Below are 20,496 nucleotides of genomic sequence, written 5' to 3'. Positions count from 1 at the left end.
GAATTGTTAATTGCAAATTACATATTTTTTCTTCGAAACAACTATGTGTTTTCTTTACACCAATTGATTCCTCTCATTATTTTGTACATAAAACTATTAAGGTAAGGTAATCGAAAAATGAATATTTTACAAGATATTTTACGGTTTATGTAAAATTAAGAAATTATTTCAAGCCTCATAACTCAAAAAGTACTTAACGAAAATGTACTTAATTATAGTGTTTTGGAAAGCTCTCGAGATGAGCTACAAGAATGTACAAAAATATATAGGATGTTCCATTTAAAAAAATTGAAGTGACCTTCACGTGACCTTCAAATGACTCTTCAAGGTCAAACCAATGATACCATCTTATGGCCCCCTCGAAACCATACAACTTTTGTCTAAAACCTTTTTTTCTATCTTGCTTATTTTTCGAGTTATTTGGCTGCCTAAGTTAAAATGGGTCACCCTGTATATATATATATATATATATATATATATATATATATATATATATATATATACAGGGTGTCCTAGACCACCCGTACACCCCTTTTCTTTCAAAAACTAAGCATTTTAGAGAAAAACGTTTTCGACAAAAATTGTATGGTTTTGAGGGGAACATAAGATGATGTCATTGGTTTGACCTTGGATGGCATCGATTGGTGTAAAGAAAACACATAGTTGTTTTTGAGAAAAAATATGTAATTTGCAATTAAGAATTGTTAATTGCAAATTACATTTTTTTTTTCGAAACAATTTTGTGTTTTCTTTACACCAATTGATTCCTCTCATTATTTTGTACATAAAAGTATTAAGGTAAGATAATCGAAAAATGAATATTTTACTAATATTTTACTAGATATTTTATGGTTTATGTAAAATTAAGAAATTATTTCAAGCCTTATAACTCGAAAAGTACTTGATGAAAAAATACTTTATTATAGTGTTTTGGAAAGCTCTCGACATAAGCTATAAGAATATGTAATAAAAAGTAGGTGGTTCCATTTAAGAAATTAAAGGTGTCCTTGACCTCACCTTAACGATGCCATCCAAGGTCAAACCAATGACACCATCTTATGTTCCCCTCAAAACCATACAATTTTTGTCGAAAACGTTTTTCTCTAAAATGCTTAGTTTTTGAAAGAAAAGGGAAAGCAATAAAAAATGAGGGTTTCCATTAAAAAAATTCAAAATATTTTTTATGTGACCTTGACGGTGCTATTCAAAGTCAAACTGATATGATCATTAAATAGGTTTTTTAAGCCCTACAACTTTTGTCTAAAATATTTTTGTCTGCCGTGCTGTTTTTGAGATATTCGGCTGATACGGGTGGTCTGCGACACCCTGTATATATATATATATATATATATATATATATATATATATATATACGAAATTACTCGGGAAGATCTCCCCTATAACATATTTAAAAATAAAGCAAATCGGAGAGGAAGCTCCTTTTATGTATAAATATCAAAATTCCCGTTCTCTTTACACAGATTCGAGTTCAACAATTATATATATATATATATATATATATATACAGAGTTGGGAAAGTTACTTTATAAAAGTAATTAGTTACAGTTACAGTTTTTTTAGTAAAAAATGTAATTAGTTACAGTTACAAGTTACCGATTCTGAAAAGTAACGCGTTAGAGTTACAGTTATTTAAAAAGTAACGAGTCGTTACTTTGTAGTTACTTCCTTGGAATGGAAATAAAAATATTAAATCTGCACGCAGTAATAAAAATTTAATGACAATCTTATAAGGTATTAATTTAATTCTTGCAAATTATAGGGGATTTTAGAATGGCATTCACTTTAAAGAGAGAAATATATATTTTATTTTAATTTAAAAACAGCTGAATAAAAACAAAAATTTTTATTTAATGTAAAAAAAAACTTATAAAAAATATAATTTTATTGCATCGCTCTTATAATTTCATTATTTTAAGATAGATAGTATATGTATATAATTAATCTTTACTTTTTTACTATATTTTTTATATATGTGTATATATATACATCACGAATAATCCAAATTACAAATATTTATTACTATATTTTTTTAGTTAGTTTTTTAAATATTTATAACATACATGAAATACTCTACATATTATAATGATTAATACATATGTAACACATATCATGAAATACTAAGATATGTTAAATGATTCAATATGATTAAAATTTTTATTAATAAAAAATGGGAGCATATGCATTGGATCATAAAGTATCGATTAAAGCGTAAATGCGCAAGTGCAAGGCGGTCCAATACGATTTGCAAAGATTTAAAAAATATATATATATATATATATATATATTTTTTTTTTTTTTAAATCTTTATATATTATATATTTTATATTTATTATATATTTTATATCTTTATATACAGGGTGACCCATTTTAACTTAGGCAGCCAAATAACTCGAAAAATAAGCACACTACGAAAAAATGTTTAGAATCAAAATTTTGTCATTTCGAGGGGGACGTACAATGACGTTAAAATGAGCCCCCCCACCCCTCCCCCTGGGCGGTGAGGGGGGGCAAGTTTGAAATCTTAAATGGGAACCCCTATTTTTTATTGCATATTCGGAATCTTTGGCTAAAAACACATACAATTTGTCTGAAACATTTTTCTCGATTCATGATAGATGGCGCTGTAATCGACGAAATTCAATTTCTTCGATTTCTCTTACTGAGAACCCATGCTTACGATTCTGCAATAAATTAACAATAAAAATACCACGTTTTCATTGTTAATACTCGAAATTAGTCTTAAAACAAACTTCTCATTATTTTTTATTACTCATTAATTACTTCTCAAGAAACTGCTTTTAGCGTAACCCAGGAACAACGTCGTGGACGTAGCAGTTTTCTGTTCCCTTCGGGGTGCTTGATTAACGTGAGTCCCCTCGCCTCTCACAATTCGGGGTGCTTGAACGTGTGGTAACCCAGCCAGTGAAGGCAAGGTCGTGTGGTGATCCAGCCAGTGAAGGCAAGGTCGTGTGGTGACCCAACCAGTTAAGGCAAGGTCAAGTAGTGACCCAGCCAGTGAAGGCAAGGTCGTGTGGTGACCCAACCAGTTAAGGCAAGGTCAAGTAGTGACCCAGCCAGTGAAGGCAAGGTCGTGTGGTGACCCAACCAGTTAAGGCAAGATTGCATTGTTATCAGCTCTCTCCGCATGGAGGAGATGCTCAAAGTGTGCACCATTATTTTCTAAGGATAACAGTAATCGACAGCGAAAGTTACGTTGTACATTTTCTAGCATTAAAGGAGTTATAGCTTCACAAGCTCTTCTTATTCTTTCCATCATATTCAATCTTGTCGTTGGAGCTTTACTATACACTGCATCTTTAACGTATCCCCATAAAAAGAAATCAAGGGGGTTCAAATCCGGTGATCTCGGAGGCCACAGAACTGGTCCACCCCGCCCTATCCACCGATTTGGGAACCTTTGATTCAAAAACATCCGTACAATACGAGCATAATGAGCAGGAGCACCATCTTGTTGATACCATAAATTTAGTCTAACTGCAAGGGGAACATTCTCTAGGTATGCTGGCAAATCATTTTCGAGGAATTCTAAATACATTGGACTATTAATTGGACGTTCAAAAAAATGAGGTCCAATGACTTGGCCATTGCAAATGCCTACCCATACATATAAACTCCAACGATGTTGATTAAGCACCTCACGATACCAATGTGGATTTTCTGGTGACCAATAGTGGCAATTATGCCTATTGAGACTACCATTGCTGATGAATGTTGCTTCATCACTGAAACAAACATTACTAAAAAAATCTGGATTCTGATCTAACATCTCAAGAGCCCATCTACAAAATTGTACTCTGAGTACGTAGTCGGCCTCACTTAATTCCTGTACCAGAGTAATATGATACGGATGGTAATTGACTGATCGTAACAATCTATGTGCCGTAGTTTGAGGGATTCCCAGTTCTCGTTCTATTTGACGGGTACTAATATGGGGATTTTGATGAACCATAGCCAAAACTGCGAGCAATCTAGGGTCATTATTATTATGAAGTCTATTCCTTCGCCTTTCGCGATGAAGTGGATTATTACGAGATCTCCTTTCAATGTTTATAATTTGTTGATCAGTAGGATGACGGCGATTTGGGAATCGCTCCGCATAAGTACGGGCAGTAAGTCTGTAATTTCTACCACATTCGCCAAAGGTTATAAGAATATCGACTATTTCTGTAGGCGTATAATTTGCCATTTTACCAGAATTTTATCAGAGTACAAATGTTAAAAAAATACATAAACACTTGTGACTTTGGCACTAAATGGACAAAATTTTGGAGGGATACTTAGAGGAACTCCATCAGATGGAAAGTCCAAAATGTCTCGGTACTTTGGACCATTCAAGTTGCCTAAAGGGCAGGTTACGCTAAAAGCAGTTTCTTGAGAAGTAATTAATGAGTAATAAAAAATAATGAGAAGTTTGTTTTAAGACTAATTTCGAGTATTAACAATGAAAACGTGGTATTTTTATTGTTAATTTATTGCAGAATCGTAAGCATGGGTTCTCAGTAAGAGAAATCGAAGAAATTGAATTTCGTCGATTACAGCGCCATCTATCATGAATCGAGAAAAATGTTTCAGACAAATTGTATGTGTTTTTAGCCAAAGATTCAGAATATGCAATAAAAAATAGGGGTTCCCATTTAAGATTTCAAACTTGCCCCCCCTCACCGCCCAGGGGGAGGGGTGGGGGGGCTCATTTTAACGTCATTGTACGTCCCCCTCGAAATGACAAAATTTTGATTCTAAACATTTTTTCGTAGTGTGCTTATTTTTCGAGTTATTTGGCTGCCTAAGTTAAAATGGGTTACCCTGTATATATATATATATATATATATATATATATATATATATATATATATATATATAAAGTAACTATTAAAGTAATTATTAAATTAGTTACTAGTTACACCGAAAATATGTAACTGAGTTAAGTTACAGTTACAAATTGAAAAAAAGGAACGAGTTAAGTTAGAGTTATCGAAAAAAAGTAACTATAACTGTAACTTCGTTACAAGTAACGAGTTACTTCCCAACCCTGTATACAGGGTGAGCCATTTTAATTAACGCACGCAATTATTTCGGAAACAAAGCATTTTAGAGAAAAATGTTTCAGACAAAAGTTTTATGGTTTCGAGGGGGCCATAAGATGGTATCATTGGTTTGACCTTGAAGAGTTATTTGAAGGTCACATGAAGGTCACCTTCAATTTCTTAAATGGAACCTACTATTTGTCATTGCATATTCTTGTAGCTTATCTCGACAGCTTTCCAAAACACTATAATTAAGTACCTTTTCGTTAAGTACTTTTTGAGTTATGAGGCTTGAAATAATTTCTTAATTTTACATAAACCGTAAAATATCTTGTAAAATATTCATTTTTCGATTATCTTACCTTAATATTTTTACGTACAAAATAATGAGAGGAATCAACTGGTGTAAAGAAAACACATAGTTGTTTTGAAGAAAAAATATATAATTTGCAATTAACAATTCCATATTTTTTCTTAAATACAACTATGTGTTTTCTTTACACCAATTGATTCCTCTCATTATTTTGTACATAAAAGTATTAAGATAAGATAATCGAAAAATGAATATTTTACAAGATATTTTTTACGGTTTATGTAAAATTAAGAAATTATTTCAAGCCTCATAACTCAAAAAGTACTTAACAAAAAAGTACTTAATTATAGTGTTTTGGAAAGCTCTCGAGATAAGCTACAAGAATATGCAATGACAAATAGTAGGTTCCATTTAAGAAATTGAAGGTGACCTTCATGTGACCTTCAAATAACTCTTCAAGGTCAAACCAATGATACCATCTTATGGCCCCCTCGAAACCATAAAACTTTTGTCTGAAACATTTTTCTCTAAAATGCTTTGTTTCCGAAATAATTGCGTGCGTTAATTAAAATGGCTCACCCTGTATATATATATATATATATATATATATATATATATATATATTATGTATATATACAGGGCGATCCTGAAAAACGTTATGTCTGTAAAATGACGTATTCCTGACACCATTCTAAGACAATTTTTCCTTTACCAAAATTTGATTTGAAGCGTAGTTTTTGAATTATTAAAGGAAGTAGTTAACGTATGACGGGTCGAATACAAGAGGCAGACAAGGCTGGCGCGATTCACCGTCAGACGCGGGTGCTTACGCGGGGCGCCTGCTGCGATCAGCTGGTCGCTATACACATACAGACACACATGCGAACACATACATTCTCTCTCTGTCTGTCTGTCTGTCTCTCTCTCTCTCTCATTCGCTCACTCACCTGTAATTTTTTTTTTTTTTTACGAGAGAGGGGAAAATGCATTTTATGCATACCCACCGGTCGATCCAGTGAGTTATGTGGGACTCGAGTACCAAGTCGAATTACCAACTCGGTACTCCCTACCCACTAAAAACCCCTCTCTTTTCACGAATTTCCTTTGACACACTGTCCCTCTGACTTCCCGAGATCTGTTTTCACATAACGTCAAAAAATAGTTATCATTACCTTGTTCGATGACTTTTGATGTATTGTTGTAATTGCTTGAAGGAGAAATGAATTTTCCGATAGATCGTACGTTCTCAAATTTAACGTAGATATCACGTTGCAAAAGACAAGAAATCCACACTAAATTATTAACTGAAAGTTTTTCTTCTTTCATGAACTGTATTCTTTTATAAACTTTAACGTAATCACATTTATTTACTCACTCGATGAGACGAGAAATTTACTAATGACTCTATCACTAATCACTATTAATCACTGTCGAATAATAACTGTTGGCGATTAAAAATCACTCGATGAAAGAAACACGTGCGGACACGTTACTACACGACGCGACGACGCGACAATGCGACGATAATTATTCGGCGACTGCAAGCAGTTTTTTGTCATGGTAGGTTGCGGTAGGTTAATGTACTACTGGCGCTATCGAACGCGATCATGTGTTCGATTGAAGAATGCGGTAAACACAATAAACATTTAACATATTAATATTATTATTATCATGAATGTGTGTGATATCCATACATCGTATGATATCTATTTAAAAATTAATTAGATTAAATAAGTGTTTTTAAAATATTTATTACTTTTACTATTATCATGTAAAATATTAATATTAAATATTTATTTAACTATTTTATCTATTTATTTATTTATTTATTTCACCTATTTATTTTTAACTATTTATTATCAATGATCGAAAATCAGTCATTGATAATAAATAGTTAAAAATAAATAGGTGAAATAGATAAATAAATAAATAAATGGATAAAATAGTTAAATAAATATTTAATATTAATATTTTACATGATAATAGTAAAAGTAATAAATATTTTAGTAATAAATAAATATATATATATATATATATACATATATATATATATATATATATCTTCTCAAATATCCGTATTTGTTGAATACGGGACCCATTCCAAGTTTAGAGTTCACTTCGGATATGAAGCTCAAGTTAATTTTCAAATGGAAATATCCGTTTATCATTATTGATTCAAATTCATAAAAATTCTATCTTCCCAAATAGTTTTATTTGTTAAATATGAAATTTTTATTTATTTTCAAATGCACGTCGTAATCAGAAATTGCTTTTTATTTTTACAATGTATTTAATTGTTTTAATTGCAATTTTTATTTTTGTAATTGCAAGTTAGGTTTTTTGACTATGTATTGAATTATTGTTATTGCATTTAATATGAATCGCATGGTTATTACACAGCACGTGAAACTTTCTAATTTTGCTGAGTTATCCTAGATGTTATGAATTGCACATCATAGAACAAAATTATTTTATTAATAAAGAAATAAAAGTAGAAGTTTCTATTACAAAACAAAGTCATAGTCAATATGAATTCAGGAAGGAAAATCATTCTGAATTATGATCTGAAATATATAATAAACAGAAAATCAACTTGACTTAGAGAGGACCCGAAGTAAACCCTGAACTTGGAGTGAATCCCTTATTTAACAAATACGAATATTTGGGAAAATAGAATTGTTTATGTATGTTTAGTTATCGTAAGGACGGACAGGCGACAAAAGAATATAAAAGTCGAATAATTAAAAGTAACACGAGAAAAGAGAGACAAGAAATAAAGGAAAGCAAATTAATTCACACTTTATTAAAGGCATATATTATTAAAACGTAACTTAGTTTTAGTATTTAATTATTAATACATCATTTGAATAACGCTAATTTTTTGTAATGATCAAAATAATGATATATAAACGCTTAAAATTAATCTTTGGTTATTTGTTAATATTGAAACGTAATCTGTGCAAGGAAGAATGAATTTATATCTCGAGTATCGTCGGTAAACTTAAACGATCGTTATCTATCCTTTAAAGTAAACATTCGCCACTTATTTGTCAACGTGAACAAGCGTCACTCCTCACCCTGACAGACGATACGATTCCTGCCGACTCGAACAAAGACGATATTTTACTTGAAGCCTTGCAGGAATGAAAGATTCCCGATTCGTCTTTAAGAGATATCTCGAGGAATGCTCGAGATCTCAAAGAGAACAAATGCAGATATCCCTTGAAAGTATTGATAATTACACAGAGTAATTCGATCTAGTGTCCGTCAGGTCCGATAAAGAAGGACGAGCCTTGCTTTGAAAGAATGTCCCGTGACCTGCGGACGAACAGCACCTCAGATTTTCCGTAGGAAAATCTTCGTTCCGTAGAGAATAACTTTCCAGAGCTCCTTGAGATAATAGAACTTGTTTCAATTGAGAGAAGTATCCTCCGAGAAAATTCGAGAGTTTCCCTGCGCAGGGTTTTCCGAGAACACTGCTCGAGAATTTGCACTGTCGACAGATCCGAACGAACCAAAGAAAAAACCACAACGAACGACACACACGTCAGGCTCGCGATTTACACAGCCAGTGAAAAAGAAGAAAAAAAGAGAGAGAAGATTATACCAGAGAGAGATCGTCAGGGACTGAGAGCGCCCTTTTCCTACTTGCGGTCGAATTGTGAACTCGTTAGAAATCGGTCCCTTCCGGAGAAAGCGCGGATTTCAAACAAGAATTGTTCTGAACTCGAATTTGCAAAGAAAACAAGAATTTTTATTTAAAAAATCGTCTCTCAAAGGACTTAAGTTCAAACTTATCTGAAAAAATCGTCGCCGAATATAAATATGCCATAAAAAATAAAGAGTTCCATTTGAAAAAATTTGTAGGGCCAAATTGCGCTTCGGGCTTGAAAATCTGAAGGCATTAGAAGATAGAGAGTTCTTGAAATTAAATAACTTTTGTATTACCATTTTTTTCAAAAATTTCATCTTTCTAAGATATTCCGGGGTTCCGAGCTTACTGGATTACAGAGTGCAATACATTTCCAAGCGTGAATGAAGATAAACGATCTAAACACACAGCAACGTGTAGATTTTTGTGTCAAAATGTTCTTTCCCGGCGGTGTATTTAAAAATGTTCATACAAGTCTCGCGCGATTGTCACGGCCCTGAATTTAATGGGAGTTGCATTGAACTCTATACATATTGGAACGAGTCATTCCTTTATTTAGGCATGGTAGGGGCACAGATTGGAGAAAAGGAAACAAATAGCATGTAGGTACACGCACCGGCAGGAATGGTGTCCCGGTATGCTTGTGTGACGCTCACTGACGTCACACTCATACAAGCGAAGCGCGCATGTACGCGGGTTGGGCAGCGAGAGAGAAAGTGGGGGTAGAGTAGTGGGGGGCATTCCGATGTTGCGTCCTTCGCGCACGACATAAGAGCGAGAGAGAAAACACTATAAGACGTGATACCGAGTTAGAGGTGTCCGATAGCCATCTCTCTCGCTCGACGCTCGAAAGAGAGAGTGCGAGCGAGACAGCTATATCGCGCGGTACACCGCGCTATTTCTATACGTGTCTCTTGCGCTCTAGTATCGATATACGTACTTTTCTTTCCTTTCTTTAAATGCGGCTTAACCGCGTGCACTAAAGATCGGCATTCATTTCTATTAAATTAAATAATAATTAAATTATATAAAAAGATAAAATTTAATGAATAAATTCTTGGCTTGCGTACGTGCGCGCTTCGCGTGTGTGCGTATGACGTCGACCGTCCACATACATACCGCGACACCATTCCTGCCGGTGCGTGTACACTTATCTCGTTTTAATGTATGTATTTACTAAAAACATTCAATTAACTTCAGTGTTGTTAATATCATGTGACACAATAAGTGTTATTAACAGTAATTATTTACAAGAATATAATTACTGAGTAAATTATTGTTGAATCATTTATAGACTTTTTTCCTTCAGTCCTATCTCGAAACATTTTTTAAACAATGTTTTTTGAGAAGAATTTTACCGAAGCGAATTTTCTGCGTTAGCCAATCAGAAAATCATAACAAGGATAGAGATCCCTATACGATATGATTTTCTTTTTTTCTAAGTTACGCCGCCCCTACTCCTTGAAGGCTCGTTCCATAGTATAAAGTTCAATGGAGAATTGGAAATAACCTTTTTATGGCGGATCAGAGCCCCGTATAATACACTATCTCTAATGCAGATTCCAATGTAGTTTAAATATTACATAGTAATTACATATTTTATATGATTAAAACATAATTTTAAAAAATGATAAAAAAATACGAATTTATTTAAAAACATAATCATTATTTAATAATGATTAATTATATAATTATAATTTTAAAAAACGAATTAATATTTAATTTAACTTGTGTGTCTGTGTATTTATGTAGAGAAGCCGGTTAAAAGAAAGTAATTTTGAAGGAGAGAAGTTTCTTTACTGATTTGGCTGAAATTTTACAATTTTGCATATTTTGATGAGTAAAACAGGAATCTGTCAATTAAAGTTATCGCTTTCAATTAGGAAAAAAGTTATTAAATATTAAAGTTGATAGTTGTTTAAGGTTAGGAAACCTGTTATATACCGAACTATGGGTGCAGGCAGGTAGCGAAATACGGGGGAAGGGGCTCTGCCCCTTTCCTCGTCTTTAATAAAGCTAATATCTATTGTAAAAACAAAAATATATATAGTAAAAATACCAAAAAGATTAGCAAGACTTACACGTAAGGTAGGTTTTCATTTGCGATTCACGATGTATTCTCCTTACGTAGGAATCTTGCTAATCTTTTCGATATCTACTGTTTTTAGTATATTGCAGATTCATCAAATATTTAGTAAGGCGAAGATTTATGCAATACTATATCTTGCGTAGGGGTTTTGCTATAGATAGAATTATAACAATTTTAAAAATGTTGATTAATATAAATTATTTATTCTAAAATAAGGTTATAATTAATGAATATTATTGTTCAAAATTGAAAATAAACAAAAATTTTCATTCCGTTGCAAAGTATTTTATAAAAAAAATAAGTATAAAAAGTATATGAAAAAATAATGTATCTTTAAAACAAGTGCAAAATTTAAAACAAGGCTTAGCAGATGTAAATAAATTTGAATTTATTTTGTTTTAGTTTCCAAGACATTTGCTTTGGTACAAATTTTCGGTGAAAATAATTCCACAATTGCACAAAAAAACTATTCAAACGCTTTAAAAAACTTTTTATATTTGTGAAAAAATTCTTTATATTTATGAACGCGATTGAAGAGAAATTCTACTAAATAGCCTACTTGTAAGTGAGAAGAGCGCGTTTCATCGTGGAATATTACCTCTTACTTTTCTCCAAATACGTACAATATGTTGAGTGTGGGTCCTTACATATATAAAACAAATGAAAGTATAATATTAATATTATTAATTTGTAAGACTATATATATTTAAATGTTTGTACTCATCAGTCGACAAACTTCATGGAGTGATTCACTTTCAGATATAGGAAACCTTTGCTATTTAAGCAGTCATATGATTTCCAACAAATCTGATATGATTGCCGTCCTAAGTAGGACTCATTCTTTTATTAAATTTAACAGAGTTGTTTTTGTGTATTTGGAACTGGCACAGAAAGATAAATCTTTTCTCATATTGCCGAAAATTTTATTTTCTTTAACTATTCGACCACAATTATATTTCCTTTTGTCGATTTTTGCTTCATTTTTTTCGACAGTGGATTCTTCTTTCCTTGGGTCTTTGGGGATATATTTTTTTTCAGCCCAATATATGCAAACCTATAACATTCTTTATTATAAATTTTACGACTAATATTTATAACATATCAATATATTAATATTCAACATAACATTAATACATTAATGTATTTTATGTATTAAATGTATTAAATTGTACTTCTCTCGGCAAAAGAAAATCCAATCAACAGTCGAGCGACTAGAAACTTGTAACTCTGTACACAAGAAGTTTTGTCAAGGAGGTCTTAACATGATAAATTATAGTCATTCTGCACGTCATTCTAACGTTTCAAAGCTTAATTTACATTTGCTAAACCAAGTATCAAGTTTTACATTTGCTTTAAAAGTGCATTGTTTTTCCACATATTTCCTATGCACATTTTTTTCATAAAATACTTTTTGACACCGAAACAAAAGATTAATTCTGTTTATCTTTAATTTATTATTACACTTTGGATAATATATTTCATTACTAATAAGATTAAATAATTTATTAATTTTTCTCTATCGTGAATTATTGTCAAAAATTCATGCAGCTTTTGACTCATAATGTTTGATTTCTATACAATGAGATGTACAGTAGCTTGTAATAAAACAAAAGAAAATCATTTCAAATAATTATTTACCTAACAAACAGCTGTTACGTGACCTATTCAATTGCACATTTTTACCACATTTCTAATTTCGCGCACTTTTATGTCACTGTGCATGATTATGTGCATTTACATTATATCGATATGACAGGTTTCCTAATCTTAAACAACTGTCAACTTTAATGTTTAATAACTTTTTTTCTAAAGAAAGTGACAATTTTAATCGACAGATAGTTTTACGCATCAAAATACACAAAATTGTGAATTTCAGTCAAATCGGTGAAACAGTCCCTCTCCTTCACATAATTACCGATATAAATCATAATAAAAAAATAAGTACATAAATTTGTTAAAATAGTATTTAATATTTTATTGTCTACATATATTAAAACAAACAATATTTCAATTGAAATCTCTAACAAACAATATATACTTAAGATATTTTTTATTTCTAAAATAAATTAAATATTTCAGGCAATTAATACATTTATATATATATGTGAAATATCATAAACTAATTATTTATAATTAATAGAAGAGAAAAACTTATCTAAATAATTTTATTTTTTTTCTGTCAAAAAACATAGCGTCTCTCGCCAAGTTACGTGCAGCAACAGTGTTACTGTTGTACACAGTAAGTACTTTAAATTATCGAATTTCAATAATGACTGATCGATTTTTTAATAGACATAGTTCGTAGCTTGAAATTTTCAATTATATCAGGAAAATATATTTATTATTCCATTACGGGCACTATAAATAAATATATTACTTTGCAAAATCACAGTGTGAATTTTTATTTAAAAATAAGATACGTTATAATAGTCATCGTTATAATAGTTATCGAAAGTTATCTTAATATTATAGATCTTTTGATTTGTCTCTTTGAGATTTATCGAATTGTCATTTTTATCAGAAATTTCTATTTCATAAATTTATCCTAATAGGGTTTCCGTAAATGAAATGATGAACTCGAAATTATTCAGTAGTCACTTCACAGTTTTCTCGTTTTTATTTTTCTGGTTAGGACATTATATTTTTATGTTACCAAACAAATTAAATCAAACATTCTGTATAATTTTTGTTAGCAATATTTTTAGGATCTTTATATATTTTTAAACAATTTTTAAATTTCGCACTTTATTTTAATAAGATATTAGTGACTTCAATTCTTTTTTGTTAGTTCCATAGTTTGAACAGGTTTTAATAATAGTTCCATTCTTTAAATAATTAAAAAGAATTTTTTAATTTTACCGCTAGTATCTCATGTTTTTAAATTCTGGAATGTTCTATTATATTTGCAGCTTTCAATATTTCTCTTCAGTTTTATCAGATACTAATTGCAAGATTTAAAATATTATATTTAAAATATAAAATAAATAAAAATCCGACCAATTAAGCTAGGACGCAATGGTGAAAAATATGGTGAAAAATATTTAATGAGAAATCACGTTGAGTATATATATGTTTCGGTCCAATTCAGGCCATCCTCAGTAATACTAAATTTATAACAAAAAATAAAGAAAGGAAACTATATATAAAATGTCAAATGAAAATGTATAAACAATTAAAGATAACAAATTAATAATTTAATATGTACGAAAGTAAGTAGTACTAATCAGTTACATTTATGATCAATACAATGCGGCTACTTCTAATGACGACGACTACATTTACGGAGAGTAAAAGCATCAAAACGATGTTACATATTATGAAACTATATCTCCTATTCTTTAATTATATATCCTACATTTCAAGCATCGTCTAAATTAGTAAGCTAAATATTGAATACAATTTTCCTTGTAAAACAATTCCTTGTAAAATTGTAAGGAAAGACAAAGATAATGTATCGTGATAATGCATTGCCGCAAAAAGAGCAACGAAAACGCGGTCACCACATTAGATTAAAGATATTCGTTGCAATTGTAATGATATATAAAATTATACAGTAAGACGTTTATATTTATATCAACAAGAGAAGAAAACAAAAATAATGATGAAAACAAATAATGAAATTTAGATTTTTGGTAGATTTTTTACTATCAGTAAATAACTATATACTATTGTAATAGTTGGTATCTGTTTTTAAATTTAAACTATTTTGCTGTCATTTAATAAAAATCATCTTGAACATTAATCTCTTGTCTAAAATTGATTTCCTTAATTTTTTCCTAAAATTGGTTTTTATTTGAAACAAACCGGAATTATGATGTACCAAGAGATATGAATCCCATTGAATATACTACAAAATTGCTTAGTTGAAATAATATTTCTCAAAATGACCCGGAAATTTAGCACCTTTTGGATGTCAATTTTTAAATTAAAATAATTATTTCTGAAATTTATCAGGAATTGTAGAATTATTGCAAATATAACTGTTGAACTTCCGATTTTTCAAAAAGTGATGCTAAATTTATAAAAATTCCTTTCATTAATATTTGCTTAAAATCATATTATTCGAAACATATTAAAACTTCTTATAATATGTATTTGTTTTTCTAAAATATTCCTACTATGCATGTTACATCAAATATTTCCCAACAATCTTGAAGTAAAGTTTCATCATGATTTATTATTCGTATTGGTGATAAATAATCAAAAGTAATTATGCATAAAGTGAGCAACTTTACGATGATTTTAATCTTATAAGGAGAGGCCAATGCTCAGCCGTTTTCGAAAAAAACCGATTGAAAAATACCATGCACCGGTGAGTTTAAACCGATTATCGAAAAGGCGGTGTAGCTCGAGCGGTAGAGTCCGAGACTATTATGCTGCGGGTCCAAGATTCGATTCTACTCCTTCGAACTTTTTTTCATTTTCTAAATTAAAAAAAATTTTTTTTCATAATGCAACCTGCAATATTAAAATATAATTAATTTGATCAATTTTGTGTGTTTCTTTTAATTTGCATTATTAAATTTTTTTAAATTTAAAATCTTATTATTTTATATATTTATATATATATTTTATATATATAGTTAGCTCTAGTAAGGAGCTGAGTTGACTAATTAACGCGTCAATTTTTTTTAATTGTTTGTAGAGCAAGGTTTTTATCATATTTTGATATGATCCATCTCCTTTAACAACTTCGGCAAATGTAGATTGCGGTTCAGTCCTTCTTGCGTTTTCTTCTCTTACTCCTAAGTTCTGAGTGATTTCTTCAGTTTCTTTAATTTTATGATTAATGATATATTATAGCTTTTCCTTTTTTCGATTTTCCTATATACTTTACATTCTCTGTAGTTTGCGGGATGGTTTCCTAGGTACAACGCGCATTTGGCTGGTGTGCTTTGGTCTTTTTTTGGACTGTAGTTTTATGTCCTTCCGCACATTTTACGCGTTTATATAGGCGTAGACAATTGTTTTTAGTATCTTCTATATTTTTAATACTGTTGGCATCTTTGGCATTGTACAATTGATTTTTTTCTTAGATTTTTCGATGGTTATACGGGTATTGAAAATGTGCGTGATTTCTTTAACTAGCTTATTGTTGGGTCCAGGTTCGATATTTATAAAGAAAGTGTTTAACGCTTTTTTATCGCGGCTAAATCTAGCGTTAATAATTTCGCTTTTTACGGTGTTGCTTGTTTGTTCCATGGCTTCCTTGATAGATTTAATAAGAGTTGTAAAGTGAAGGTGTTTTATTACGATTTCCGATAGGGTCTATCATCCTTTTGGTGAACATGTGTCCAATTAGTCCTTGGTCTTTGATTAGATCTATAACTTTTTTATACTTTTCCACATTAATACAGGAAATCTTTAGTTGATGAGGCGTGACTATTTTATGTTTATTATGTTAGTCCTTCACAAAAATTATTGTATTTTATAGTGTAGTGAGCTTCTATGCCATATAATAATATTGATGATGGTTTGTTTGTTTTTTTAACGGCAGGGTTACTTCCATCAACGTCAAGCAGTAATTCTAAGAACTTGTTAGTAGTAGGGATATCTCCTGTAGGCGATGAACATAATTGTGTCCTTTTACTCTTGTACTGCCTAAGTATCAGGACTTTGTGCTATTTAATCTTCTTCTGAATATCTTTGTCTTGTTGGATATTTGTTCCTTTGTTTTTGATCTTTTGTCTAAGATCATATTCAAGGGAGGAATTCCGAGATCTATTTTTGAATAGACTCTTGTGGAGAATTTGTTGACCCTGTGTTGTTTTTGATAGAGGTGATCTCAATAATAAGATGCTTTTTTCAAGAAAGTCTTTAGCAAATAATGATTGGCCCTCTCCAGCCGTGAGGCCTGCCTCCGAGGAGGGTGGATTTTCCAGCTCAACTGATCTGCCACCTGGAGTAGTTATCTTCGTATTTGTTTTATCCATTGTTGATGTTGGTGCTAGTTCTATCTGGGGTCCACCCTGGGTATTTTATTTCCTCAGTATTTTCCAGCCAGATGGTGAGCATTCCCCAATTTGCTACCTGGGGAGGCGCTCGATGGAGGAACTAGCAAAGGCTTTAAATTTTTATTACATATTTTTGCTTCCACATTATGTGAGCTAGTGGAAAATAAACAATTGCGTGTATAATGGATAGAAATTTGCTATGTCATACTGCTGACATTTTGCTATTTGGATATTTATTATTTATTAGTAACTTTTTTCTATCTTTAATTATTTAATTAAAGATTTATATATACATGCATTATGTATTATATGTACGTACGAAATAAATACATCAATTTCAATTTAGAATAAAAAATATTTCACATAATATTTCACACAATATTTTGTACAATTCTTGTTTTGAGAAATTGCCTCGTTTGTCTTGTTTCCGAGAAATTGCATTTTTCTTTTGGTGAAGATTTATTAAATTTGATTTATATGTTTTCAGATTACCCGACAATTACAGTTCAAACTCAAACATTATTTGAATCGTGCTATTAATTGTTTTAAGTTATTAATAATTTTTAAATAATTTCTAAATAATAATATTAATAATTACGTAAGGTGGCAAGAAGAAAAAACACAAAAGCGAAGAGAGAAAGAAAGTAAAAAGAAGAAGCGATGATACGTTATATAAAAGAAACTTATAGAATAACTTGGCAATTAAGGAAACCGACAATTTTAGGCCAACCGGCCTGAGATATGTCAGCAATAGCAGTAACACCTCAACGATCTTTAAGGACATCTTCGTTGCTGTTAACCGAACCAGCAGAACAGTGTCGATCATCATCATTGTCTTGGGGTTGCCGGGTCTACGCGACCCGACGCGATCTCTTTATACCAGCGATCATTGACCTACGTCCAAGCAGAACGGTTCACTGTCCAGATTTAAATGCTTGTTTGGTGAACGAATCGCGTTCGAAACACAATCGAGTGGATTGTCAAACAATCCATTTTGGTTATGCAATTCCAATCAATATCGTACCAGTTCATGAGAGTCCTGAATTAGTTGAATTGGTATTAGATCAATCCGCCGAGTTTAGCATCCAAGCAATAAATTTTCTACTCAATCATCATCCGCAATTGCGTAAACGACAGCGTTTTTATGAGATGGCTGCTACAGCCAAACATGATCTTCGTCGAAAATTCCCTGCGGACACAACTCCTTCTGGTGAAGAAGATATTGCTGCTATCGCTAAACAGATTAGCGATCATGCGGAAGCGATTTATCAAACATGGAAAAGTCGCGGGTTAGCGCCTACAGAAATTTTAACTTGTCATAGTAATGAAACCGCTGTTGACAAATTTGGCAGCGCATTAACACCTTGCAACTTATCTACTATTGGGAATAATGTGACTAGTAGCAAGGCATTATCATCGCCATCGCTTGAACATTCTTCCTCGACAGCGGAAGATATATTAACTCAAACGCCGAATCTGGACAATGGCAATCTTGAAAAATTAGTCAATAATTTTGTAGTAGAAGATAAAGCTAGAATAGCTGCTTCCAAGCAGAAATCGCCATCGAAACCATTACCGTCTTCCATACAATTCGCTCTACAGAAGTTTGAGAAAAATGCTACACAACAGCAGCAAATAGCAGTTTCCACGAGGGATAATATAACTCCGATCGATAATTCGAAAAAATTGACAAATGTTTTATTGTCCTCACCATTTTCAAACAAACCATCACAAATAATAAAACCTCAGATTTCTACAAAGACGCTTGGCTCTCGTCACTGTGAAGTTTTTCTAGAAACGATTGAAACTACTTTCCCAGTTGATTTGACATCTTCCAAGAAAGCAACGCAGCAGAAGAGACCCGCTAGTATATTAATCGCGTCATCGCCCACTAATTCCTCATTAAATATCGACTCGGCACATTCAACGAATTCGGGTTTAACAACATGGCCGCTAAAAAACAAATTAAATGATGCCAGAAGAACCATAGATGTATCAGTCAAAACATCCCAACAAGGAGAAATTGTGAAAATATTACCAGCAAAAGACGAAAAAAGATTGGTTGTGAAAGAAACAAACTCGTGCGCATACATTGATGAAGTCGCGCGGGAAGAAGAAAGATTAATAAATGCTTTAAAAACAGGCGCTGTTATTACTGAAGAATTAGAAAGAACAATGAAATCTGAACACAAAAAACCGGCTATTAAACGAGAAAAACCAAAAATTGAATCTGTCAAGCCAATTATTATCGGAAGCCATACTCATTATGGAATCAACGTGATGATATCTAGTTCGGCAACATCTAACTCTGTGGCATCTGGTTCAACAACTACTGCGGTTAATATTGGTAATGCTACTGCTGTTGTATCCACTAATCATAATCCGTTAATTAACGAATCAAAATCGCTCAATAAAGATGATCTGTCCGCTATGTCGATGGTGGATTATGCTAAGATTAGATATAAGGCAGCTCAACAGAATCCGCCTACTCAACAGCGACTTGAAGAACAGCGAGCTTCCAGCCATCCGTATCATTCCACTACGGAACAATTGGTCTCTAATGCGAAAACAAAATTCGAGATGGAGATACAAAAAGATAAAGAAATTAAAGATCCAGATAAGGATTTAGTAGCAACTAGATGGGGACCGAGGATTTCTTCTCCACGATCTCGCCTAGAACAGACTGTACCTCACCCAGAATTGACTAATCAGCAAAAGCAACATATAAGAGCGGCCGCGGCGACTGGAACAGGCAATAATCCCGTCAGACCGTTCCTTACCAGAGGTTCAGTAGCAGAACGTGTACTTATTTTCGAAAAATGCCCGAGTGAACTACTATTAGACAAGCGTGGCCCACGACAACCAGCCATTAATACGTGGAGAAGTGGCCATGAGGTGCAGAATAAAGCACAGGTATTTTTTTATTCCTATTAGGTATTCTTTTATTTCTAAGCAATATTTCTATCAAGCAATCAGGATGTTTTATTTTTTAAGTTACAATATGGTATTAATAGAAGAATACTTTGTTTTATCCTTAAACAATCCGTAAATAATCTGAAATTTTCTTATGTATAAATAGCTAAACAAGATTAGTTTTGATATAAACATATATGTATATATATATAGTAAAATGTATATATACATATTTCCTCAAACATATATCCAACATACGCACGCATGCATACACACATGCTCATACACAAACATAATATATATATATATATATATATATATATATATATATATATATTATGTATGTTTCTGTGCGTGTCCTTTCCTCAAACATATATCCAACATACGTATATAGTATATAGTATATATATATATATATATATATATATATATACTATATACTATATACGTATGTTGGATATATGTTTGAGGAAAGGACACGCACAGAAACATACATAAATAAGGTATAT

At 31.7% G+C, this 20,496-nt stretch overlaps 1 protein-coding gene across 19 annotated transcripts in view; it reads left to right on the top strand.

Annotated features, from left to right (window-relative positions):
• Positions 1–20,496, top strand: part of LOC145976180 (uncharacterized) — a 187,524-nt gene that overhangs the window by 37,782 nt on the left and 129,246 nt on the right. For 16 of the 19 annotated variants that reach the window (XR_014440204.1, XM_083107188.1, XM_083107184.1 and 13 more), the window contains one exon: positions 17,678–19,987. Coding sequence is in view for 18 of the 19 variants with exons in the window: in XM_083107188.1 (XP_082963314.1) it covers positions 17,816–19,987 (2,172 nt within the window). In the remaining variant the exon portion in view is untranslated. Of the gene's footprint in view, positions 1–17,561; positions 19,988–20,496 lie in introns of all 19 variants that reach the window. The other 3 variants (XM_083107183.1, XM_083107173.1, XM_083107172.1) reach the window with 1 other exon arrangement.

Source organism: Camponotus vicinus, unplaced genomic scaffold (genome assembly GCF_025532165.1).
Source record: "Camponotus vicinus isolate PSW18456_S1 unplaced genomic scaffold, iyCamVici1.0 SCAF_8, whole genome shotgun sequence".
Taxonomy (NCBI): domain Eukaryota; kingdom Metazoa; phylum Arthropoda; class Insecta; order Hymenoptera; family Formicidae; genus Camponotus; species Camponotus vicinus.
This window is presented reverse-complemented; position numbering and strand designations above follow the sequence as displayed.